Source organism: Momordica charantia, assembly GCF_013281855.1.
Source record: "Momordica charantia cultivar OHB3-1 chromosome 6 unlocalized genomic scaffold, Mcharantia_2.0 BLBB01000006.1, whole genome shotgun sequence".
NCBI classification, from domain to species: Eukaryota; Viridiplantae; Streptophyta; class Magnoliopsida; order Cucurbitales; family Cucurbitaceae; genus Momordica; species Momordica charantia.
In genome coordinates this window covers 10,676,458-10,704,081 of record NW_028275164.1, presented here as the reverse complement: position 1 = coordinate 10,704,081, position 27,624 = coordinate 10,676,458, and the positions used below count along the sequence as shown (strand labels likewise).

At 33.8% G+C, this 27,624-nt stretch overlaps 2 protein-coding genes across 3 annotated transcripts; one reads left to right on the top strand and one right to left on the bottom strand.

Moving 5' to 3' along the window:
• The first annotated feature begins 3,257 nt into the window (after nucleotides 1-3,257).
• LOC111012240 (RNA cyclase family protein) lies at nucleotides 3,258-6,138 on the top strand. Its single transcript, XM_022286312.2, has 6 exons — nucleotides 3,258-3,580; nucleotides 3,655-3,804; nucleotides 4,160-4,338; nucleotides 4,653-4,828; nucleotides 4,922-5,135; nucleotides 5,621-6,138. The coding sequence occupies exons 1-6, from the start codon at nucleotides 3,376-3,378 to the stop codon at nucleotides 5,828-5,830; spliced, it is 1,134 nt and encodes a 377-aa protein (XP_022142004.1). The 5' UTR covers nucleotides 3,258-3,375; the 3' UTR covers nucleotides 5,831-6,138.
• Nucleotides 6,139-6,524: 386 nt separating this feature from the next.
• Nucleotides 6,525-10,543, bottom strand: LOC111012159 (coiled-coil protein). Of its 2 annotated transcripts, XM_022286211.2 has the most exons (7): nucleotides 10,129-10,543; nucleotides 9,864-9,955; nucleotides 9,493-9,561; nucleotides 8,299-8,574; nucleotides 7,950-8,111; nucleotides 7,194-7,283; nucleotides 6,525-7,026 (listed from the first exon to the last, which is right to left on the bottom strand). In XM_022286211.2, the coding sequence occupies exons 1-7, from the start codon at nucleotides 10,410-10,412 to the stop codon at nucleotides 6,827-6,829; spliced, it is 1,173 nt and encodes a 390-aa protein (XP_022141903.1). In that variant the 5' UTR covers nucleotides 10,413-10,543; the 3' UTR covers nucleotides 6,525-6,826. The 2 variants fall into 2 exon arrangements, with proteins under 2 accessions (XP_022141903.1, XP_022141904.1); XM_022286212.2 differs by lacking the exon at nucleotides 9,493-9,561.
• Nucleotides 10,544-27,624: the final 17,081 nt, after the last annotated feature.

The window sequence follows — 27,624 nt, the reverse complement described above, 5'->3', positions numbered from 1 at the left end:
TTGAGATTGTGTAAAATACACTAATAACCACGGTTTTTTTTGTCCAACATATTAATTAGAATCTCATAAATCTACCAAGCAATAATATTAATACTAAATCAAGCAAAGAAAGGAAGAGAAGACGACACCAAAATTTTTAGTGATTTGACCAATTTGGTTTACATTCAATGTGCAAGGTGAGAACAAAACTTCTATTAGCTTCAATATCCAAGAACAATACAAATACAAATGGAAGATAAAGGGAAAACAAACCCAAACTCTAAGCAGAACAACCCACAAAGAAGATATGACAAAAATACACTTTTCTTTATTTTTCCACCTTCTTCTGCTGCTGCTGTGTACTCCGAGCAAGAAGAAAAACAACAAGAAAAATTATGCACTCTCTGTCAATCTCACGACAAGAAGAATGATGCAAAATTAGTGCTGCACACCAATGTAATAAAGTAGCCACGTAAATGGACTTAAACAAAAAATAAGTTCACCCAACCTTTGTTTCAATTTATGATTTGGAGAATGGCAAGACCATTTGGAAAACTTCAAACTAACATGGGTAAAGCTATTTATAAGGGTAGAATACAACACCCACCAGTCATGATTTTTCTAATCCAAGCTTAACATATAAAATCTTCAAGGAAAGGATATTCTAATTCATTCAATCAGCGTTGTTTTTCAAGTATTTATTTGGAAGAATATGAATGCATTGTATAACAATTAACGAAAAATATTAATCACAACTATTGTATCGAGGAGGTACTCTGATATTCTAAAATTACATAAACTTCTGGCACGCGCTTGAAGCTTAATTAGCATGAAATCTACGAAAAACTTGTACCTCGCATTGTTGATCTTAAAGCCACATTGTTAAGACCTACTTTTTCTAAGTACAACCTTCTACTTCTATTCTATTTTAGGGAGAAATGTTTTTATGCGGTGCTAATGATTTAATAACTATCTTTGTAGCTCCGTAATGTTTCAGCTCCTACCTATTATGTGGATATACCAAGAAAGATGTACGGCCTAATGAGGCTACTACGAAATATTTACTCATGGGTGGGGCAAGTTCTTCTATTTTGGTTCATGGTTTCTCTTGGCTATATGGTTCATCCGGGGGAGAGATCGAGCTTCAAGAAATAGTAAATGGTCTTCTCAATACACAAATGTATAACTCCCCAGGAATTTCAATTGCGTTTATATTCATCACTGTAGGAATTTGGTTCAAGCTTTCCCCAGCCCCTTCTCATCAATGGACTCCTGACGTATACGAAGGAGTGCGGTTTGATAACCCTTTCGTTTTTTGTTTTCCGTTGTTTGTTTTTCGTTTTTCAACAACCATTTTGAAATTCTATATAAATTTCAAAAAAAAAAAAAAAAAGTTTTCAAAAACAGTTTTTGTTTTTCAAAATCATTTTTTCTTCTAATACTCAACCTCTCCAAATTTTTCTGTATTTTTGTTTTTTTTTTCTAACAGACTAGTTTCATTTATCTTTCTAAAAAATTCATATTTTTCATAATTTTTTTCTCTCTGAAATTTCATCTTTTTATAACTTTTATTTCTCTACGTAATCTATTTGTTTCTCTGAAAATTATATTTTATTTTTTGATTCAATTTTTTTTAATGTAACTTTTATTTATCTTTGTATTTATGCATTTTCTCTAAAAAATATATTTTAAATCTTGTTTTTATCTCTAAATTTGTTTCCACTATAATTTTTCTCTTTCTTTATAATTTATTTTTTTTCTTTAACATATCTTTTACTCTCGACTTTATTTCTTTTTTCTCTACAAATTTTATCTTTTTGTCTTTAAATTTTCTTTCACTATTTTTTTTCTAAATCTTTTTATTTATCTCTCTAAAATTTATCTTCCAAAGGTTTTTTTACATCTCTCTAAACTTGTATTTTCATTTCTCTACGGGAAGACAAAAATTTATGCAAGGTCGGGTCCAAAAAATAGGAAATGCATGTCCCGACCCCATTTCAGTCACCGATTCCATTTTTTAAAATAATTTATATATATTTATTACATTTTTTTATACTTAAATTATAAAAATAATTAAAAACAATTATAAAACCGATAATTTTTCTCGAGAACATCTCTCGGACCCAAGAAGACGGAGACTAAAAATTGTCCCGAGCACAAGAATAAGAGAGAGCATCCTCACTCGCACCCACACCATTGTCATCTCTACTCTACATAAAATTTTCTCCCTTTAATAATATGTATTTTCAATTTTCTAACTTTTTTAAAAACAAGAAACTAAAAAGTGTTACCAAACATGTTTTTGGTGTTCTGTTTTTTAAAAACAAAAACAAAAAACCAAAAAACCAAAATGGTTATCAAATGACCCTTAGTGAATAGCAAATAAAGAGACATCCTTATCCAAATCATGGGCTGATTGAACAGAGAAGATAATCTTGTAAGTCATTGGTCTATCGTTAAGACAGCTAATAAAAAAGAATACGCTTCAAACTCCATTTTTATTTACAATAGCAATATGTTTTCTATAGATTCTTCTCCTCTTAGAATCTTTGTGAATTGTGTATTGGAACCAATTTATGTGCTCGACCCAAATATATATTGTCCCAAAATAAAGTGTCCAATGTTTGATTTTTGGGCTTGACTTTGTGAGTAAGCTTTTGAACGAGACTTATTTAGTAACCTTCCTATTTTTCTTGAAAGAAAATTAATTATTTCTTAATTTTTTGTTATATATATATATATATGTTTTTTTGTTTAAAAGTAAAGGAAGAATAACCATGACTAACATTTCTATAAAACTAAACACAAGAAATATATAGGACGATTCAGACTTATCGATTTGTGTTCTTTTTTAATTTTCAAATGTTTGGTCCTCTGCCACAAGTATAAGAAAGCACACTGGAACTCAACCAACCAAATTAGTTTGATTCATTTGTTGATTTAGCATAAATCAAACCGATGAAATATATATAATAATTAATTTTTTTTATGGCAATCTAGTTATTTTTTTCCTCTTTTTCTTATGATGCCAATTTGTTTCTTTTTTCTAAGCAAAGGCATCCCTCTTGTTGAAGAAGGAAATTTATCTTCGAACCGAACCGGCGAACTTTACTCCTCTCTAGGTCGGTTCTCCACTTTGAACCCAACCGAACCGGTTTTATTTAAACCGGTCTCCACCGTCGGTTGGTTCATTTGATGCTCGTCTAGAACCGAACCAACCGGCTTACACTTCTCCCTCTCGCTCCCATATGTTCTTCATTAGGGTTTAACCCTAAAACCTCTGCGAATTTGTGCCAATTGGGCCGACACGAAGAAGAAGAAGAAGAAGAAGAAGAAGAAGAAGAAGAAGAAGAAGAAGAATTGGGTATTGTCCGATTTCGGCGAGGGAGTGGGAAAATGCTGAAGACGAAGTACAAGCGATTACAGGGAAGTCAAACCCTAAGGCAACGATTGGTACTCGCAACGCTTTCCCGCACCTCTGTTCTGATCGAGGACATTAGAGCCGACGAGACCTTCCCAGGCCTTCGACCGCACGAGGTCTCCTTCCTCCGCTTGCTCGAGAAGGTCTCCGATGACTGCACCATCGAAATCAATGAAACCGGTACCCACCCACTGATTTTCAATTTCCATTCTTCCTCAATTTCTCTCGATTTTCTCATGGTTTTCTTTTTCTAGGCACAAAATTGAAGTACAAGCCTGGGATTGTGATGGGTGGTCGACACTTGGTGCACGATTGCGGTGTTAGTCGCTCCCTTGGCTATTTCCTTGAGCCCTTGATTCTTCTTGCTTTGTTCGCTAGGAAACCCCTCACCATTAAGCTCAAAGGTAAATCCAAGTTTTTGCTTACTACCCTTTTTACAAATTAGTCCCACCGATCTTGTAGCAAGCTGGACAGGTCTTTTGTAAATTTGTAGTGGGGGCCATCTTTTGTAATTTCTGAAAATATGAGTGATTGTAGCATTCTCATGTTCTTAGACCAGTTAGGGTTCTGGAATTTTCCACTGTTCCAGCTTGTGTAGCTCTTTGAATGTCACAACTTAGTTTCTTTATCTCTTATTTCTCACAGAATACACCAGATAATAATATGTACTTGTTATTGTTATTTTTATCAAAGTAGACTTTTTTGTTTGGGTATAGTGTTATTGTTCCATTTTAATTGATTAATGTCCGACATTTTTAGGTATTACAAATGATTCGAAGGATCCATCAGTTGATACTTTCAAATCTACGACGTTGCCCATGTTAAAGCACTTTGGAGTTGATCTAAAAGAAGTAGATTTGAAAATAGAAGGTCGGGGAGTACCACCTCATGGTGGTGGAGAAGTGACTTTGACCATGCCAACAGTTAAAAGTTTATCAGTGAGTGAGATGATTATATGTAGATATATATCATTGCGGTGTTAGAAAAAACTTAAATTGTTAGAATTGGCAATTCAGCTTTGGGTTGGGTTACAGTATCTTATGTGACTTGAAAACCAGATTATTTTATGTATCCTTTGACTTCACTTTGCCCATTGATCTTTCAAACGTTGCTTTTCTCTTTGTTAATTCATGCAATTAATGAGCTTAGATCTTGGAAATCGATTTTTCATGGAATTACCATTAAGGTGTTCCATTTTGATGTTTTTATATATTCTCTGTTTCTCATAAAAAGGGTTACCAATGTTGTACAGGCAGTATCTTGGACTGATGAAGGAATGGTCAAGAGAATTAGAGGGGTTACATTTTCAACTAGAGTCTCGTCTCAGTTCGAGCATGCTATGATAACTGCAGCTCGTGGTGTGTTTAATCGTCTGCTTCCAGATGTGCACATATTCACTGATCATAGAAAGGGATCTCTAGCTGGAAAGTATATTTTCTTTCTGCTTTGAATTCATTCATCAAAGTTCTATCTTTGATTGGCTCGTTTTTAACTATACAAGAATATTATTTTAAATGGCAGTTCACCTGGGTTTGGCATTTCACTGGTTGCGGAAACTACAAGCGGTTGTTTGATGTCTGCGGATACTACTGTTTCATATGGACATGCTGAAGAAACAACTGAGTTTGAAGAAGAGAAGAAACAGCTTTCACCTCCTGCAGACATTGGTGAACAGATGGCTTTTGCTCTGCTTGGTGAGATCGAACAAGGCGGTGTAGTTGACTCGACACACCAGGTTAGCATTCTCCAACAATTAGGTTGTTTCTAGTTTTGATTCACCTTGATTTGTCTCCGCTCTCTTTCTTTTTCATCTGAATTTCTTTACTGGATTATAATGTCTGTGTTGCTTTGTTTCGTGTTGTGTCCATGTTTCTTATCTTCCTCTTTCTTTCTCATATGAACTACTCTTGCTCATAAATCTGTGCTGCGTATGGTGTCTGTATCCCTGTTGTAATATGTGGGCTTTAAAATTTCTCCCTTCACCTCTCTAAATTCGTTTGGTTTTTAATCGAGGTGCAGTCAAGTTGGTTCACACTCATATATACATATTGAAGCACTTTTCTTCAAGATTCTCATAACTTTAATTGATCGACTTCTGGAGGGAAAAATGATGTTCTAGTTTTGGGCTTATAATAGTTTTATGCTACATTCTGCTTTGCCAACTTTAATCAAAATCGGCTTACCTAGTATAGTTTCCACATTTATATTTGGATTGTGCAGGGATTGTTGTTCCTTCTATGTGCATTGTGCCCCGAGGATGTTTCAAAGGTTCGGGTTGGAAAGCTCACTCCATACGGGATAGAAACTCTCAGAAACATATTAGAATTTTTGGGCGTAATGTTTAAAATTACGCCAGAACCTTCCAACGGTACCGTCGAACTGTTATGTGTTGGTTCTGGGATGTATAATCTATCCAGGAAGCACTCTTGATTGCCGAAAAAGATGCAAGAACAACTCAAGCCTGAAAGGAACGCGTTCACTTTGTACACCGGGCAGTATGTTTACTCGATGGGCAACAATCGGTCCATCTTGGTTTAAGATTGTACATTCAGGAGATGAACTCTAGATTGTGGAAGGGAAAATCAGATATAATATATGACCAACTGAGGATTATAGAAAGGCTGGATTTTTGGGGTCTGGCAAGGGGAAGTGATGTTTTTTGATGAGAGATATGATTACTATGTATTTTTGTTTTGGCATTGGAATCAAAGTTGATAGCAAAGTGTCATTATTCTTTATTCTTTCTCTGGGTTGATCTTGGGTTTCTCTAATTGTTTTATTAAATGCTTGGAGATTTTGTCTGGTGAAATATCCAAATGTTTGAAGAACATTTAAGCCTCGTTTAACAATAATTTCAGTTTTAGTATTCTGTTTTTAAAGATTATGTTTGTTTTCTCCCCCTTTCTTTAGTATGTTATTCACTTCTTTTTTAACACATTTGAATTATTAATGAATTTTTTTTTTCTGATTTGAAAGAAACAAGTTCTTGGAAATATAAGCTTTGATTTCTTTGAAAAGTGCTCCACTCAAAAATACCAAACTCAGACTCACTCTTCACTAAGATTAGAGTCATAAAACCTGGAAGAATATACCAAATAAAACAATAACAACAACAGAAAGAATATACCAAAACACTCTTCATCTTCTATAATAGCCGATTTCCAAACAACAAGAGAGAAGAAAACCGAAATTGCCTCATTTCTCCATACACGACACCGACACCACGACTAAAAACACTGTAGTTTCTTTCTTTTTCCTTTTTGACAGACTAACTGTACACAGTACAAATCAGAATCTGAAGTCAAGTAATCATCAAGCTGTACAGACAGAATAGACTAACTGACACAATGGGTCAAAACAAAACAAAGAGAACTAGAAGATATGACAGTGTAAGCTGTGCAGTTTGATTTTGTCTTGATGAAAATACTAACTTGGACCATCCTCTCCCCAAGCTTCATCTCTCAATTTTTGCCTCGTCACGATGCGATTCTTCCTGTCTTCTTCCTGTTTTCTTAGCTCTTTCAACCCGAAGTCTGGAGTAGGCAACTTCACTCCTATTCCCTGGGCGATCATCCGCTGGGCAGCTCTAGTGCACGTCTTTGGCCTCTGCTTTGGAGGTTCCAGATCTGACATTAACCAACAGCTATGCTCATTAAATCTTCAGCAAATAACCCTTATTCAAGATTTCGTGATGACGGATGCTAATGAAAATAGTGTCGTCTATCTAAAACAATCCTCTATATAGAAGGGTAAGGAAATGTTGTCATAGAAAACCTCAAGGAGCAGCTCTTACCTCTTGGTCGAATTGATCTCAAAAGAGGATCATTCTCATCAAGTACGTGTACGGTGAAAGGACTTCTAACATGATTGAGAGCCTCAAGGGCTGCATTAGAAAATTAAGGTAATCGTTAATATAACTTGAATTTTAATGCATGATACTAATTCATCAACATTATCACATCAGTGATTGAAAAAAATGATTCAATGTAAGATAATGGTGATAAATATGAAGATTTGAGCATTTGACAGAGACATTACACGGAGGAAGTTCAGTGAGATCTTCACTCAAGAACCAAGAAGCGACATAAGATTAAGGGTGAGTTGAAATAACTTTTAGAAGGACAAAAAAACATTTTTAGCACATTAAAAGCACTATTTGTTTTTTTAGCACATTAAAAGCACTATTTAAAGTTTTTGTAGTGTTTAAGTAGTCAACCAAAAGTCATATAAATTTTTTTTAAAATGCTCAAATAAGAAGTGTTTCCACTAAAAAACTCCTTTTTCTTTTTTTTTTTTCAAATAACAAAAGTCACTCACAAACTTTGTCTAAGCCAAATAAGAAATATATCGGTCAGTAGAAACCAACATAACAAAAATATGACCATAACAAAAGAAGTACATGACCAATTATCTACTGACTTTGCCCACGTCATGAACCATCAACCACAGGACAAGAGATTACAATAAAACTTTTCAATTACAAATAAGATAAGAAGTCCAATACCTAAAAGATTTCCCAAAAATGAAATTCTAGTTTTAAGAAAATTACCAGCTGACGGTGTCTGAAATACAGCAAGTGCAGTGGTATCATTGACCCAGCGAATGGCAACTCCAGAATTCATGAAGTTCCCAAGTAGTCTTTCAAGATCCATTGTTTTGGTACTTAGTGGAAAGTCGGTTAGGACAAGAACATGTTGAGTACCATATTGTGCTGGATTCACCCAATAAAATAAGAAAAGACTTAGCTCCTGCATGATATTTTTACTTGTGTACAAAACATCAACAAACAATTTTAGCTGCTTAGAAGCCGAAACAATGGCAGTATCTTATGTCAATTGTCCAGCTTGAACAAATATTACAAAATTCTATCATATTTGGAAATTAAGCGACAGGCTTACCACTTTTTAGCTCCCTACGCCCCTCCTCCAACCCATGAGTAGCATCTTCGGCTTTTGTATCCTTGATGGTTGAAGAATCAGAAAGCTTATCACTATATAATTCGTCTTTCTTATATGAAAATGTTCCCCTCCCACGTCGTCTAGGGGTTTGGTCTTTTGTCTCTCTGACTGAAAGTCCTGTTCCATCAGGTTCACGTTTCAAGGAGAGCAATTCATTTGGTGAGCTTTGCAAGGAGATCAATTCATTTGGTGAGCGATCTGCAATAGCTTCCCAATCTGTAAATGGTAACAGCCTATTGTGTTAAATAACATTCTTATTGTTATAATTAAATAGCAACTATTTTCTATCACAAGCATAAAAGAAACGAGAAAATCTTTATAAGATAAGCATTGGTTGGCTATACAACAACATAAAATTAGTAAATTGTTTGATTGAAATGTATAATACAACTTCCTTTCCTAAATAGTATGTAGCTCAAAACCATTCATTTAAAGATGATACAGTTCCCTTACTTTTTTCTCCAGGTTTCCATTGGATTTGAAACTAACTACTGTCCAAAATTTTCTTATTTGTTCATTATTGTTCCATCCATAATATATTATCAAATAATCAACTGCTTGATCTGCACTAAAAGTTCCGTCAAAGTCACTTTCAGTTTTTTAGTGCATCTTGTCAAAGTCATATTGATTTAATTATTAGTCTCTTGGTGCAGTATTGATGCAAAAATGATATATCTTAAGTGGTTTTTGACTTGTTGGCATTGGAGTTATTCAAATCAAGATGCGTGATAAACTTTCTAGGATTCTGTTCCCAAAGGTAATATCTTTCAAGAAATGCATACAAACGATCTTCATATCTTTCAAGACAATGTAGCCTTTGGGTGTTACAACTATCATATAATCCTTAGATCTAGTTATAAATGCTACTTCTTCATGGTATTTGTGTTTTAGACTCAAAAGACAATGCCTTTAAGGTAGAGATACCACCTATTCTCTTCAAATGATCAATACAGGAATACTCAAGATGGTGAAGTTCATTTACTCACATCTTTAATTTGTACTAATTCATGGTTTCTTTCTCTTATTTGGGGAAAAACAGAGCGGGGTAGGCACTAATTACAATGAGACAGTGATTTCCATTAAATAAAAATTTCGATTTCATCGATTTATAAGTTTAAGGCAATGTAAATGTACCATCAACATCCAAAGACCCATCACGGGGTAGAGCATTTTCTGGACTCTCTCTTTTATGATCCAAATTACCTTCACAAGAAAATCACATACCATCACTACTATTTACAAACAGACCAGTTTTCGAAAAGTAATCAAAGAAAATGAAGGCAAGGCAAGTTTAAGGCAATATAAGTGCACAATCATTCAACGACCCATCACAAAGTAAAGCATTGTCTGGAGTTTCTCTCTACGATCCAAATTCCATTCACAAGGAAATCAATCTCATTAACATCTTTAATATCATTATTCCTAATGTACCCAAGAAAATTTTCCAGCGAACTAGAACTTCATCTCCGTTGATTTTAAATGAAAAAGGGACAAGAAAAATGCACCAGTTGCAACGGATGCTCCACCAACTGAACCACGGGAAGCCGAAGAAACATTTGCAGACGAAGTTCGATCCCCTTTCACAGTCTTTCCATACCTGAAAGACGAAAAGGGAAATAAAATCAACTAAAATCGAAGTCAAATCAACCAGTAGGTCAGAAACCGCATACTCAAATCAAGAAATTCGAAACAGTAGTCCAATGAACTTCAAGAATCACAACTAAGAAGCCTCGAATTCAAGCCTTCCAAGAACAAGAACAAGAAGTTTACCCAGCAGGAGACGAGACTTGGGTTTGTTGTTTAAGAACCAAAGCTTTAGTGGCAATGTCGTCGGCTTTGAGAGAGAATCCTTTAGAAGAGTAGAGAGTGGACAAATCGGAGAGAGCGGCGGCCAATTGGGGATCTCGATTACAGTCGTTTAAGGTCTGGAGGCCGGAAATCACCGATTGGAGAAGAGAAATTGCAGATTCAATGTCTCCGGCAGTGACGAGGTCCTCCACAAGCTCGCTCCAGTTGGATCGCTGCCGCTGCTGCTCTTCTTCTACTTTCTCCATCGCTGCGGCTGATTCTCAAAGAATGGAAGTAGAAGAGATTTCGGATTTCGGATTTCAGATTTTCGAGTGGGAATAGTGCAGAAAGTTGAAGAAATTTGTTACTCGTACGCCATGAATGAAGTTCTTGCTCCCCCTTCTCTGTTTATATAGATTTTCCAATTACCGCGAACGTTGCTTTCTTTTGGCTTAACTGATTGATTATTAACAAATTATTATATGGTTAAAAGAAAATTGTAATTCAACAACATTTTTCAATTAGCCTGTCATATTTTTATATTTTTTAATTTAGTTTTATATTTTTTAATTTAGCGTTTATTGTTGGTGTATGATAATAAATTTTTTTGGCATTAGTGAATGGATGAAAATTTAGAGGAGAAAAAATGTTACCGAGAGATTATTAAAAAAAAAAAAAGTCATCCAAGAGAAGAGAACTCGAAATTTCTATCGATTACTTAGAAATTTTGAAGAGGAATTAGAAACTATTCTTTATTGGTTGGACTTTTTTTTCTTCTAAATTTTAGCCAATTTACTAATTATTATTATTATTATTATTATTTAGTTATTTATTTTGATAATTGGAAGTCAGAGTTTTGCTCCCCTATACCCAAGGACACCCTCGCTCTCTCAAAGGTCGGAAGCTAATTTACTAATTATTATATGTTGGGTTTGTAAAGAGTGCAAAAGAAGTATGAGAAAGAAGAAGATCATGGGTATATATGTGAGAGACAATATCTCTATTGGTACGAGTCGTTTTGTTTGAAAAATCTAGCTGTGTGGTAGGAAATCCTTGAATGCTAAAAAACTAAATAGGGAGCCTCGGAAGATGAACCAAAAGAAAGTTATGAAGGTGTTATGCCTTAAGAAGCACATACACTTCATTTTAGGTAATGTGTCCGTGTCAGACACTCCGACACTTATCGGGCACTTGATAGCTTAATAGACATGTGTCATACACTAGTTATAAAAAGTGAATATGGATTCAACAGTTGTTAGGCACATATCGAACAATTGTTAAGCATAAGAAATAGACATAAATAGTAGTATAAGACTAAATAATAAACTTTGAGAGTAAAAATACATCAAACTCATTTTTTTTACATAAAAATGCATAAGCTTATTGACTTTGAATTTCCTTCCTAAAAAAATGATATATTTTAATAAATGTATCTATGTCCTAGATTTTTAGAAAATGATGTGTCTGTCCGTTCCATGTCATATTCGTGTCTCGTGTTCGTATTCCTGCTTCTTAAGTTATGCCCAAAGCATACAATATAGTACTCAGTATCGTTGTCTCTAACATTATACTTATCATCAGGTAATTTTAACATTCATCAATATCGAGGAGTAACTAAATTAAAAATGTTTAAACTCCAAGGGACTAAATTGAAGGAAAAAAAAAAATCTCAAAATATCAGAGACTAGACCACATGTTTAGCCTTTGTGAAATTTTTACAAATCAAAATTTTAAATATTTTAGTTGAGTAATTATTCTTCAAAGTGATGAAGTCATTGTAACTAAATGATAGTCGGTTATAATTTCATTTGTAATATGGTTATCATCCACACCTTGACTCTTACAATTGAATTATGTCTTCCAAAAGTAAAAATTGTTAGGTTTAAAGTTGAATTTCTTCATTAAATTTTCAAAACGTTGATTTTTGGTCATCAAATCCTTAAAATGTCAAATTTGGTCTCTATGTTTTTTAGTTTTATTCTATTTTGATGCTAAACCTTCAAAATATTCATCTTAGTCGCTAATCATTTTAGTCCTTTATCTTTATTTTGTACTTTAACAAATGAATAACGTATCTTTTAGTATGTGTATTAATGTAATAACGTGATATATTATAGTCTTATAGATTGACTAAAGTAAGAATTAGGCGGGTGTATGTTAAAAGAGAACAAAACTTGAAAATAAAAAACTAAAATAAATCAAAATCACTTTTAAAAGTACATGGACAAATATACGGACTAAAATGAACAAAACTTGAAAATATAGGGACCAAATAAACTTTTTGAGAGTGCAAGGACAAAAATAAACCAAAATTAAAAGTATAAGAACGAAAATAAACTTTTTTTTTCATTACATCTTCTCGAAGGTTGACATTCCTATTACTGACATCATTTAATATTCGTTTGGTAACATTATGACATCCAATTTTATTAAGAAACCTAAGCATTTAACAACTATTTATGTTCCTTGTTTGTCATTTTTAGAAGCATTCTAAAAACTGTCTAAAAATTCTGGAGACAACAAAAATAAGTTTCTTGTTTCTAGTTCACATTTGCAATTTGTTCCAAAACATAAATAAAAATATAGCATTTTTTAATCCATTAGTATTGGGTCTTGCAATTTTATTTTTCTTTATTAAAAATGAGGAAACAGAAATCAGAAATGAGAACGTTACCAAAAGAATTTTTAGAGTCTCCATCATTCTCGTTAGTAGGGAATCGCTTAAAGAGAATCTGATTAAACGAACTCTTGTTAAACGTATAAATGACAATTTTCCATTAACTGTTATGTTTGCTCTTTGTTAAGGATCTAATCCTCTTATTGTCAATTGGTTTTGATATGTAACTCATGAATATTAATATGGTATCATAGCTCAAAAGCTCAAACGAGCATCCGGTCCAAAAATGGGATCCGACCAAGATCGATGAGCCAAAAGAGTCACGATCTTGAGGAGGCATATTGAAAAGAAAAGGGACCTAACAAGGATTTATAATAGACATGAACTACTTCTCTCATTGATAATTGGTTTTAAAATGAAACCCACGAATATTAATACTCTTTTTCAATAAACGATTCAATGAATCTGTTGGAGTGTCTTCTTCTTTTTTTTTTCTTTTCTATTCTGAGTATGTTGATATTTTTGGTGACTCAAGTTTATCCTATGCAAATTTTCATTTGAAGTTGTGTTGGGCTTTTATTTGTTAAAACAAAATATATATAGAGAATTTACCATAGGTGTCTTTATTTGTCACGCAGTTTTGAAAAATGGCCGAATGATCTCGATATGAGCAATCTGTTTCAAGTGATGAAGTTACCAAGGTTGATGATCAGTTGGCTGGTGACTTATTTGAGGAACAACCTAAAATTGTTAATATTGAAAATATCCAATTAAAATATCGAGCGTTAGACTACCAATGGACTAAAGATAGACAGAGAAGGGTTGTTAGACCACTAACAAGATATAAGGAAGCAAATTATGCAGGAAAATGATACAGTTTATATCTTAAACTATAATGAAATCTTATTAAGTTGTGAACCTTCAAACTTTGATGAAACAATAGAGTCTAAAGAAAGTGATAAGTGGTTAATTGCTATGAATAAAGAAATGAACTCATTGATTAAAAATGAGACTTTGGTGCTTGTAGAAAAATCACCAGATTGTTAAGGACAACGGTACCCTCGTACTCTCAAGCATCTCCATAATGGTAAGATATTGTCCACTTTGAGCATGACCCTCACGACTTTGCTTTTGGTTTCACCAAAAAAGTCTCATACCAATGGAGATAATCATCTTCTCTTATATATTATGGATCATTCTCTTCTCTAACCAATGTGGAAATTTTTGTTGCACACTTTGCAACCCCAAAAATCTTCCTCTCGAACAAAGTGTCACTTGTATCTTGTCTTAAATAGTCGTGCACGCATCTATTCCTAGCTAACAACGAGAGCTTGATTCTATCCATCACGTTTAGATAGAACACTTGCTATACGGACCACATTGTGTAAACACCTAGTGTCCTTCTATCACATCTTCAATCTCCTCCCCTTGAACAAAGATGCCTCTTCTCTTATCAGTGGAATCGAACTGATAGATTTACTTTCTATCAATCTCTAGGACTTGATAGATCTACTTTTCTTCTATCAATATCCATGACTTGATAGCTCGCCTTCACGTACTTTTTGTTCGATTTGGAGATCCATCCACAAGTTTCATAATGACTATTAGACTTACCAATCACTCTTGTTTTGCCCCCGAGGATTCCTCCCACACGGCTAGGTTTTTTACCATGGCTTTGATACCCCACTTGTTAAGGACAACGGTATCCTCATATCCTCATATCCTCAAGTATCTCCACAATAGTATGATATTATCCGCTTTGGGCATAACCATCACTACTTTGCTTTTGGTTTCGGTTAAAGTTGACTTTTTACTGCAGAAACATGTGTCGGTAGCCCTGTTTGACCACATTTTTGACCCATTTCCCATTATTATTTGCCAAAAAGGACCACATATTCTTAAAGTAGAACATACATAGATTATTTCTGCATAAAAGTCAAACTATGGTACTTTATGAAAAATATGAGATAAATCCGGTCAAAGTTGGAAGAAAATAACAGAATTTTGTTTTTTTGCAGAATTGCGCCCGGTGCATTTTTGGAGGACAATTTGTCAAAACGCACGTTTTGATTAATGAAGGACAAGGAAGACATTTCCCACATGTTTAAAACCGTGAGTCCAAGTCCAAGTGAGGTGGTTAGGTGAAGCTCAACCCTTTTCCACCTAAAATGGAGGGGAGTTTCAACCAACCTATGGTGCTATAAAAGGAAGTCATCCATCCCTCAGCAAATCATCCCCTTCCAAGCTTCGTTTCATCTTCTTTTAGATGCTCTCTAGTTGTAGAACACGTTTTTAGGGTTTATGTTCATGTTCTAGTTGTTCATTTCTTTGTTTTTCGCGCTTTTACCTTTCGTATTGCTTTTAATTCAAGTTCTTACTTCTGTTTTTTGTTCATTCTGTTCTTTCAAAGTTCTTACTTCCGTTCTTCCGTTCTGTATTGAAGTATATTTTGAAATTTACCCCTCTAAATTAGAAGATTTACAAATAAAAAATAAATGAAATCAAAATAATTAACTTAAATCTAATTTAAAATTGCTAATTAGAATTTGAAAGTAGATTTAAAAAAAAAATGATAAGACTGTGTTGATGTATATTTTGAAATTTACCAAGAGGTAAATATAAATGGAGAAAATTAATATTACTTTTATTGGTTTTTAAAAAAAAAAAAACAAAACAAGACAAAACAAAAGAGTTTTGAACACGACCATGCCTCCAACAATCCAACCCTCAAAACCTGCGCCGCCCAACCCTCAGCCGACCTCCATACACACCGGACGCTGCCGAATGCCGCCGCCCCCTCAACACCGAACGATGGCCCTCACTGCTTCACGCCGCCGCGCCTCTTCCTGTCGCCACATCATCCGCTCCTCGTTCCTTCACATCGAATGCAGTTGTCGCCGCATCGCCCATCCCGCTGCTGCAATGCCCAGCCCACGCCGCTTTGACCAACCCGCAGCCGCATCGCCGTTCCTCATTCCTTCACGCCGAGAGCAGTCACCCAAAATCCAACATTGACTTGATCTGTCCAAACCAGATTCGACCCTCCCCCCACAAACTAAAACCAGTCGTGGTTGCCCATTACTCCGACTGTTTGATTTAGGTAAAATCTTTGTTCTGGTTTTGCCTATAAAGCTTAATTTAAAAGGATATTTTTTACCTTCCTAAATTTCAGGTGTATTTTTAAAAATATATAAATGTGGGACCTACTACATGAGTGTCGTTAATAACCAAAATTGAGGAGTATATGTGTTTAACTCTAATAAACATACTATATTTAAGTAAATTAAAAACTAAATAAAATCTATAGATATGGTTAAAGTTAGAGGAGGAATAACTCGACCATCAAGTGAACGATTAAAGGCTGCTTGGATAACAGGGCGTCGAAGAGAAACGTGCACCGTCAACTTAGACAATGAAGAATAGGTATATTTGCAACAGTTTATATATGGTTTGTTTGTTTTTTAAAAAATCATCCCATATATGTTTTATCTTTACATATACGGATCAAATCATTGAGAACGAAGAACCCTGAAGTAAAGGACTATGCTACGTGGCCCTCCCAATTGACTTGGCACCTTTGCCTTCCCTTCACTGTCAATTGGGCTATTGGGAGGAGGAAGGATGAGTGGTATTCATATACCAGTTATTCTGAGGCAAATCCAAAGAAAAATCTGGAAAGAAAAGGAAGGAACTAAGTAGGAAAGTTTTGGTAAAGGCAGAGGAAGAAGCTATCCAAGGGAAGATAAGAGTGGACACATTCCAGCTCACTTTTTGTGGGGAAGAGGATTAAGTTGGCCCTTGCGAATTGCTTGAAAAACCTCGCGAGAGACTCCAATGTTGAAGGAGACCAGCAAAAAGAGGGGTGGGGGAGACTTGGTCGGAGGTAAAACAAAACAGACTAAACTTGACCCTAAAAGATATTTAAGTTGTAAGGAATCTACCAAGAAGGTAAGAACTCAATATATGTGTGTTGAATGATAATATTTAAAAATTATATTCACTAAGCTAATTCTACTTTTATGTTTCAAGGAAAAGGAAAGTGTCTCAAGATAGTTGAGGAAGAGCGCATTGTTAGTGAGGTAATTATTGGGATATACATGTACTGGCTTTATTTTTACAGTAGTCAATAGATCTATTGACTTTCATATTTTGTCCATGAATTGATATATACATCTGTTAACTTTCATGTTTTGTTAACTGTTGAATTATTAGCGTACATACATATATAGACGTTTTAATTATTGGGATATACGTGTATTAGTTTTATATTTATGATATTTTAGTTGTACAACAGTAGATGTATTCAGTTATTAGTTTTTAGTTGTTTTTTGAATTGATATATACATCTATTAACTTTTATGTTTTTGTTAATTGTTGAATTATTAGTATATAAATATATACACATTTTAATTTTGATGATTGAGTTGCATGGTGATATATATGTGAATTGTATTCTAATTTTGGTTTTTCAGCAACTGGTATATACATTTACTAACCTTATGATTTTGATAATTCTTTTAACATAAGGATGATACAAAATCTGATGAAGATAATCAAATGGTGAGATGGGGACCGTGGAAACACTATTAATACGTTTAAATTAACTTAATTTCCTAATAAAAGAATTAAAATAATTAGGATAAAATCCTTGAAGGCAGGGAACAAAATTTGAATTGAACGGTTTGTTGGATTGTTAAAATACTTGTAAATTCTAAAAAGCATAGAGAGGGTATTGTGGGGGAAATAACTAAAAATTGTAAACTTCTAAATATATTTTTCAGTCATTTTTACAAAATTATAAATAAATAGACATTTTGTTGGGTGGCCAAATTTAGCCACTCACTTAAATTTCCCTATTATTATTCTAAACAAAAAATAAGATAAGATAAAAGATCAATGAAAATATGAAATAGCAGGCCCATTTTATTGAACTTGGGCTGGGCCTTGAATTAAGGCCCACTGACCCAAGAAATTAGCATGTATTGGAATATGACTATAAGTATCCTTCATATTGAGCTATTGCCATTGCCAATGCCAACTATAAAAGTAAAAAAGAAAAAAATAATAAATTGTATTATCTTATAAAATATAATATTTTTAAAAAATCAAATATATTATGTTATAGAAAATTTATTAATATAAGTCACTTTTATCTTTTTGCAAAAATGGTTGATTTACCCAATGAATAATTTATCTTATTTTTCTAACATCTCTTATCTTCCGATTTTTGGATCATCTCTTATCTTCTTATTAAGTAAATTGAAAATTCTTCATGAATAACTTTCGATTTTGAAGAAAATTACTCACACCTAAATAATCCAACATAATTAATACATAGATCTATTAGACATAAAATAAAAAATTCAAAATTCAATCGACACAATCTCGTACATAATAATAACATCTTTAACCATCTTAGTTATATTTGTAATTATTATTTTTTACAAAAGTATAATATTCTTATTATACTATATTTGTAGGTAGACACAAAATTAAGTTTGAGAACTAATGTATTAATCTGTGTTGAATAAAAAATTGCCCTTTGGTTGAATAATTGAGAGGGAGAGAAAGGGAGGAAGAGGGAGGGGCATGAGTGGAAATAGAAAAAGAATGCTGATTGTAAAAGATTGAAAATGTAGGTGAAAAAGTGGGCAAGTAATATGCTTACCACATCTTCCACCCCTACCCAATCCCCTGAGCTCATCTGCAACCCCTTCTTCGCTATCATCCACATCCTCTCCTATACCCACTCCACCCGTTCAGCCTATCTCAACCAATATTCATCCTATGATAACTTGTTCGAAGGCTGAAATTTTTAAACCAAAAACTTGGATATCCATCCTCCCATCCTCTGTCCTTACATTACCTTTGGAACCTACCAACTATAAAGTAGCATTGGAAAATTTGAATTGAAAACTAGCTATGGTTGCTGAGTATGATGCTCTAATTAGAAACAACACATGGTCTCTTGTCTCACTTCCCCCAGGCCGAAAAATGATTGGTTGTAAATGAGTTTTTCGACTCAAGCTTCGTCAAATGGTGAGATTGATCGTTATAAGGCTCGGTTAGTTGTCCAAGGGTACACACAAGCGTATGACATTGATTATTTTGAAACATTCAGTCCCGTTGTCAAGCCAACTACATACGAATTGTACTCTCCCTAGCCATCTCTTTTAATTGGGTGGTTCGACAACTTAACGTTCATAATGCTTTTCTTCATGGAGACCTAAATGAGGAGGTGATTATGCAGCAGCCACCCGGTTTTGCCGATGCCCATCACTCGAACCATGTTTTAAAGCTTCATAAATCCCTTTATGGTTTAAAACAAAGTCTGCGTGCTTGGTTTTTCAAGCTCAGCTCATGTTTGTTGGAATGGGGCTTCCACGCATCAAAAGCACTCTTCTTTGTTTATTTTTAAGGATGGGCAGTAGGGGTGTTCACGGGTTTGGTTGGGTCGGGTTGGGGGTGTTTTTGGGACCAACCCGAATTTTCGGGTTGGGAATTTGTGGGAATCGACGGATTGTAAAACGATGGCCAACCTAACCCAACAAATTCGAGTTGGATTGGGTTGCCGGGTTTTTTTTAATTATTAATTTACTTTTGTTTTGTTTGTAACATAGACCAAAAAATATAGAAAAATCAAAATCTTAATTTAATCACAAATTCAAATCCTAATTGAAACCAACATGTAAGGCCTAATTTAATTCAAATATTAAAAGTTTACATTATCCAAAGTTTATCTAAAGTTCAAATCCAAATTCAAACCAACTATGTAAGCCCTAATTCAACAATATTAAAAGCTGACACATTATGGTAGTCATCCAAACTCCAAAGTTTATCTAAAGTCCAAATTCAAACAAACAGAAAAATTAAATTCTTAAATCTTTATTACAAGCCACAATTGACACAACGAGAAACAAGCTAAAAGATTTTGATTGTTGACTCCATATGCTAGTCCTGAAAATTCAAATACAATAATAATAATTAGTTTTGAAATATCAAGAACAAAGACAAGCACTCAATCATACTTCGCAAACATTCTATTTATCATACTTTAGTCTATGCATAAAAAATAAACTAAAAACTAATTAACATTTATTAATTTATAAAACAGTAAGCTAGAAACTAATTAACTCACGACTTCCTTCACCGGCGACGGACGAATCTACTACCCGAACAAATCTGTTTTCGATGTATATAATGAAATAGTTAGCTAAAATATTAAATTTATTCAAAAATCCAAACAGCCAACTTGCAACACTTTTTATTATGTGCGACCACCCACTAAACGATCAGCCAAAATCTCTACACAGTTAACATATAAAATAGTTTATAAAAATAAGAGTAAGTTGATATAGTTCTTATTTTCTAAATTCTTTGTATTGGGTATAATTATAGATTAAAAAAAACTACTTGGCAAAACAAAACAGAGAACTTACGACGAGATTGAAATGAAAACAAACGAGAAAAAGGACGGCGGCGACGGGAGCAAGGGCGACGGCGACGAGATTGAACTAAGCTTGAAGATTGAAGATTCTAGAGAGAGATGGGGGAGAGGAAGATGAAATGAAAATGTTAGAGAAGGAGAAGTATGGGAAGAAGTTGAAACCCTAAAAAAGAATTGTAGGGTTGAGATTTATTCAAAATGGATGGATGTATGAGATTTAGTTTTAAAAAATAAGAATTATTAATTTATTATATATATGTAATATTATATGATAAGTAATATATATATATATATATAATTAAAAAAAAACTTATAATCTCGGGTCGGGTTGACCCGAGATTTTCAAGGGTCAACCCGAGACCCGACCCAACCTGATCGGGTTGGGATTTTTCCAACCCAACCCAACCCAATGTTAGATTCAACCCACAGGTTGGGTTTGGTTCGTCAGGTTATCGGATTCCCTGAACACCCCTAATGGGCAAAATATTATTGTGTTCCTTATCTACGTTGATGCATTCTTGTTACTGGTAACAATATTTCTCTTTTGCAGCGTTTAATCTCTGATCTCAATAGATGTTTTTCCTCGAAGGACCTGGGTGATGCTTCCTTTTTTTTGGGTATTCAAATTACAAGGCATTCTGGTACCTTGCACTTGTCACAAGAGCATTATATACTTGATTTATTGAAAAGAGCGGCCATGATGGATTGCAAATCAACCCCTATGCCTATGCAGTTGGACCCTCCCTCTCTGTACATGATGGATCACCCCTTGAAAATGCCAATAGCTTGGTGTGAGCCTTGCAATATTGTACTATCACACGCCCAAATATCAATTTCATGGTCAACAAGTTGTGTCAATTCTTACATGGACCAACCACATCTCATATGCAGGCTGTCAAGCGGCTTCTTCGATACTTGAAGGGCTCTATTTCACTCGGTATCTACTTCACTCGAACTTGTTTTCATAACGTAACTTGTTATACTAATGCTGATTAGGCTAGTTGCCCAGACGACCGTCGCAGAACGAGTGACTATTGTACCTTATTGGTCCAAATTTAATTTCTTGGCACTCTGCAAAGTGAAAAGTAGTATCCAGGTCAAGTGTCGAGTCTGAATATCGGGGTATGTCAAACGCAACTGCAGAAATTATATGGGTTCAATCGGTCCTCTATGAGCTTGGCTTGTCACCTTCCTCTGCCTCTTCTCATGTGTGACAATATTAGTGCCACATATCTTGCTGCCAACCCAGTGATGCACAATCACACAAAGCATATTTTAATAGATCACCATTTTATACGGGAGCGTATCGCTCGTCGACAACTTCTCGTTCGTTTTGTCCCTTCCGAAGATCAACTTGCTGATATAATGACAAAAAGATTAGTCTCTCCATGTTTTAGCAATCTTCGTACCAAGCTCACAGTTCTTCCCAAGTCCCGTTCACTTGCGGGGGATATTAGAATAAGCATTTTGTTAATTGTGTTTAGAGCTTAATTTCTCTCTGTTTAGCTTTCTAATATATTTTTTATGTTTTCCTCTTTTCTGTTATGGTCTCTCCAATAGCCATGTAACACGTGAATCATTTTTATACTATTTAATAATAGTGCAAGTCACAGACCTCATTGAAGGCCATTTTCTTTTTTTCCGCATTGTGTCTGCTTTGTTCCCTACAATTTCTCAATTTTCTTCACAAAATTATTTGAAATGACGCAGTAATGGTTCATTTCAAGATGAAAACTTTAATTGTTTCACAATTTAGAATACTCAAATTCAACCGATCATTTTTTCACGAGGAAATTGTATAAATCCCAATTTTCTCAGTACAACTAAACACTAAAACCATGATAAAAATTTAACCTTTTTTTTACATGAATGTATAGCTTAACTCGTTAATACACATATTTTTTTACCCAAAGATTTGAGATTCAAATTTTAATCCCATGTTGTTTAACTCGAGAGAGAGAACAAAAATCTAACCTTAGTTTTAACTCTCAACTTTCTATCTACTACCCTACTTCAAATAAGTTTTAAAGATGCAAATAAATCCTTCAAAAAATGTTTTAACTCATTTGTCTCAAAGTAAAACCAATTTATTGTTATGAATATTTTTTTTTTAGTACAATGTATTGGGGTGGAGATTCGAAATCACAACCTTTTTATCGGAGATAGATACTTTAACTAGTTGAGTTGTGTTCAGGTTGACATTTATTATTTTGAATCTAAAAGCTTAGAATGAATTGTTTCCAATTTCAAATATAATATGAAAACAAAATATGTTATTTTTTCAAATGGAAATTGACACGTTTTGTGTGATGTGCCAATATTATTATTCTAAACATAAAATAAAATAAAATAAAGATCCAGAGAAAATATGAAAGACAGAATGACAGATGGCAAATAGACCTTCATATTTAAGCTGCAAGTGCGAAAAAAATATCAGGCCCATTTTATTAAACTTGGGCTTGGTCTTGAATTAGGTCCCAATGATCCAAGAAATTAGCCTGTATTAGAATATGACTATATCCTTGCCATTGCCAATGCCAACCAAAAGAAAAAATAAATAAATTGTATTATCTTATAAAATATAATATTTTTAAAAAATCAAATATATTATGTTATCGAAAAATTTATTAATATAAGTCACTTTTATCTTTTTGCAAAAATGGTTATTTACATAATGAATAATTTATGTATATTTTTCTAACAGCATCAAATCTCAAATGGAGTCATTATCATCCGATTTTTTGATCATCTCTTATCTTCCTATCAAGTAAATTGACAATTCTTCAGGAATAACTTTCGATTTCGAAGAAAATTACTCGCACCTAAATAAACCAACATAATTAATACATAGATCTATTAAACATAAAATAAAAAATTCAAAAATTCAATAGACACAATCTTGTAGAGAATAATAACACCTTTAACCACCTTAGTTATATTTGTAATTATTATTTTTTACAAAAGTATAATATTCTTATTATGTTGTAAAATTGAGGAACGAAACGAGGCAACGTCGGGGAAATAAAATAAACAAAACAATTCAAATGATAAAGAAATTTCAAAATTCAAAATGGCATTTCCCACCAATTTTCAAACTTGATTTCCCACCAAATTTCTCACAAATTCTCACTACTAATTTCTCACAAATTCTCACCACTAATTTCTCACAAATTCTCACTACTAATTGAGCACCACATTGACCTTATTTATAGGCCATGGATAAGCATGTGGTGTGATTTACATGACACTAATAATGTCTAAAATTGAGACACATAGGGCATTTATGATTTCAACACATGGTGCATGGATAATGGAACATATGGGGTTTATGAATAAAAGACACATAGAGAACATATGAAGCATGGATTTTGAGACACCTCAAAATTGGACACTAAGCAAGGGTTAGTGGGCATCTATTTAATTAAAAATTCATAATACTCCCCCTTAGATGCCCATTGTATATATGAAATATGCCTCGTTAAAACCTTACTAGGGAAAAATCCAGTGGGAAAAAAATCCTAGTGAAGGAAAAAGAGTACATATTTCATATAATCTAATAAACCCAAAAATAATACAATATATTTAACTCCCCTCATGGAAACATCACTTGAGATCTTTGAGTCGTCGTATTCCAATGTTGCGCACCAATGTTTCAAAGGGTTTTGTAGGTAATGCCTTTGTGAATATATCTGTCAAGTTATCTTTCGAACAAATTTTTTGAACAGTGATAGTACCATTCTTTTCAAGATCATGAGTATAGAAAAGTTTTGGTGAAATATGTTTTGTTCTATCTCCTTTAATATATCCTCCTTTGATTTGAGCTATACATGCTGTGTTATCTTCGTAAAGTATCGTTGGAAGATTTTTACTAGATGATAGACCACATGTTTCACGAATGTATTGAGTCATTGATCTTAACCATACACATTCTCGACTAGCTTCATGAATTGCAAGAATTTCAGCATGATTTGAGGAGGTGGCTGTTATGGTTTGTTTTACTGATCGTCGTGATGTAGCAGTTCCTCCACATGTGAACAAATAACCGGTTTGAGATCTAGCTTTATGTGGATCAGATAAATATCCAGAATCTGCGTATCCAACTAGATCAAAATTTGATTTGTTTGAATAAAACAAACCCATATCAGTCGTTCCTCGAAGATAGTGAAATATATGCTTAATCTCATTCCAATGTCTTTTTGTAGGATAAACACTATATCTAGCTAATAAATTAACTGAAAATGCTATATCTGGTCTTGTGTTATTAGCCAGATACATAAGCGCACTAATTGCACTAAGATATGGTACTTCAGGACCAAGAAGCTCTTCATTATCTTCTCGAGGTCTAAATATATCTTTTTTCACATCAAGTGAGCGAACTTCCATTGGAATATTTAATGGGTGCGCTTTATCCATATAAAATCTTTTCAAAATTTTTTCTGTATAAGTTGACCGATGTACAAATATTCCATCTGCTAAATGCTCAATTTGTAGGCCAAGACAAAATTTTGTTTTCACGAGATCTTTCATCTCAAATTCTTTCTTAAGATACTCTGTTGCCTTTGAAAGTTTTTTAGGAGTTCCAATTAGATTCAAATCATCAACATATACAGTTATAATGGCAAATCCCGACTGTGATTTCTTTACAAAAACACAAGGACATATTGGATTATTCTTATATCCTTCTTCCAACAAATATCCACTTAGACGATTGTACCACATCCGTCCTGATTGTTTTAATCCATATAATGATCTCTGTAACTTTATGGAATACAATTCCCGAGCATTAGAATTGGGTACTTTAAATCCTTCAGGAATTTTCATATAAATATCATTATCAAGAGATCCATATAAATATGCAGTGACTACATCTATAAGATGCATGTCAAGACTTTCAAACACAGTCATGCCAATTAAATATCTCAGTGTAATTGCATCCACCACAGGAGAATATGTCTCCTCATAATCAATACCGGGTCTTTGTGAAAAACCTTGTGCAACCAATCTTGCCTTATATCTTGTGATTTCATTGTTTTCATTTCTTTTCCTTACGAATACCCATTTGTATCCCACAGGCTTAACATTTTCCGGTGTTCGGACTACTGGTCCAAAAACTTGACGTTTTGAAAGTGAGTTAAGTTCTGCCTGGATTGCTTCTTTCCATTTAAGCCAATCTTTTCTCTGTTGACATTCTTTCATAGATTTTGGTTCACAATCGTCACTTTCAGATAAAATGTCAATAGCAACATTATAAGCAAAAATGTCATCAATAACTACATTAGTTCGGTTCCATCTTTTTCCAGTCATAACGTAATTCATTGAAATCTCATTATTATCTTCAGGTACTTGAGTTTCCTCAATATCTTTATGAGTAGTCATGTTTAGGATTTCTTCTGGAATATCCTCATTCTCAATTGTGTCATTTTGATTATTGACTATTTTTCTTTTCCGAGGATTTTTATCTTTGGAACCCATTGGTCTACCACGCTTATGGCGTGTTGCAGATTCATTAATGACAACTTTCTGCATTGGGATGTCAATTTTTGATGAAACATTCGCAGCTGGTATATGTGACTTGGTCACTTTCTTGACATCAATTAATGCATCTGGTAATTGATTTGCTATATTTTGCAAATGAATTATTTTCTGAACTTCAAGTTCACATTGATCTGTACGGGGATCGAAATGAGACAATAACGATGCATTCCATGTAATTTCTTTTTCCAACTTCATTATTCCTCCCCCTAATGTTGGAAAATTTGTCTCATTAAAATGACAATCAGCAAATCGTGCAGTAAATACATCACCCGTCAAGGGTTCAAGATATTTAATAATTGATGGGGAATCAAATCCAACATATATTCCTAGCCTCCTTTGAGGACCCATCTTAGTACGTTGTGGTGGAGCAATTGGAACATATACTGCACATCCAAAAATTCTCAGATGGGAAATATTTGGCTCTTGGCCATAAGCTAATTGCAACGGGGAATATTTATGATAAGATGTTGGTCTAATGCGTAGAGCGACGCTGCATGTAAAATAGCATGTCCCCATATAGATGTAGGGAGCTTAGCTCTCATAAGTAATGGTCTAGCAATTAACTGCAATCGTTTTATGAATGATTCTGCTAAACCATTTTGTGTATGAACATGAGCTACAGGATGTTCAACATTTATCCCAATTGCCAGACAGTAATTATTAAATGATTGGGATGTAAATTCACCAGCATTATCAAGACAAATACTTTTAATTGTATAATCAGGAAATTGTGCTCGTAACTTTATTATTTGAGCAAGTAGGCTTGCAAATGCAAGGTTTCGACTTGATAATAAGCATACATGTGACCATCTACTTGATGCGTCTATTAACACCATAAAATATCTGAAAGGACCGCTTGGTGGATTAATAGGTCCACATATATCACCATGAATTCGTTCTAAAAATGTAGGTGATTCAGTCCCTACTTTAAATGGTGATGGTCTAATGATCAATTTGCCTTGAGAGCAAGCATCACATGATAATTCATTACATTGAAGAATCTTTTGGTTCTTTAATGGATGTCCATGTGAATTTTCAATGATTCTTCTCATCATTATGGACCCAGGATGACCTAATCGGTCATGCCATATATATGGATTTATGAACTTCAAGTTCGTAGTTGCATATGTTTCCATTACTCGTATATGAGTATAATATAATCCAGAAGATAAAGCAGACAACTTTTCAAGTATACGTTTGTTATGTGAGACAATAGATATAATATAGAGATATTCTATATTATTCTTGTTATCAGTCTCAATATGATAACCATTGAAACGTATATCTTTAAAACTCAGTAGATTTCTCTTTGATTGACTAGAGAACAACGCATTGTCAATTGTAAATTTTGTTCCTCCAGGCAAAATTATGTCTGCTTTTCCAAAACCTTCAATCAAGTTTGCAGAACCTGATATAGTATTGACTTTTGCTTTCAGCATTGTCAATTTAGAAAAATATTGTCTACTTTTCAGTATTGTATGCGTAGTCGCACTGTCTGCCAGACATAGATCACCATTGCTCATTTTCGAGTCATCCAATATATGAAAACTGTCCATGCTTCTTCATTAAACAAAATAATTACAATAAGAAGAAGGAAGAAGAAAAAAACTTGAAATATAAAACATACATAAAAGATATAAAAAAAAAAACATTAGTTCTAAATATTCTCAAAATCAAAAGAAGCATTTGCTATTCCATCCATTGTGCTCACTGTGCCAATTTGTTCTCCAGGAGATTTAAGAAAGTCAGCCACATCCAAACTTGTAATATTGGCAGTATCAAAAATATCAACATCCTGGTAGGCAAGATTTGCTTCCACATTTTTTCCTTTTTCTTTCAAGGAAGCTTGATAAAGATTCACTAAGTGTTTCGATGGACG

Coding starts and splice junctions, on each gene's coding strand:
- LOC111012240 (XM_022286312.2), top strand. CDS start 3,376: ATGCTGAAGACGAAGTACAAGCGATTACAGGGAAGTCAAACCCTAAGG. Junction 3,581..3,654: donor CATCGAAATCAATGAAACCG/GTACCCACCCAC, acceptor TTCTTTTTCTAG/GCACAAAATTGAAGTACAAG. Junction 3,805..4,159: donor CCTCACCATTAAGCTCAAAG/GTAAATCCAAGT, acceptor CGACATTTTTAG/GTATTACAAATGATTCGAAG.
- LOC111012159 (XM_022286211.2), bottom strand. CDS start 10,412: ATGGAGAAAGTAGAAGAAGAGCAGCAGCGGCAGCGATCCAACTGGAGC. Junction 8,575..9,492: donor TGGGTCTTTGGATGTTGATG/GTACATTTACAT, acceptor TACCATTTACAG/ATTGGGAAGCTATTGCAGAT. Junction 7,027..7,193: donor GAGATCAATTCGACCAAGAG/GTAAGAGCTGCT, acceptor GGTTAATGTCAG/ATCTGGAACCTCCAAAGCAG.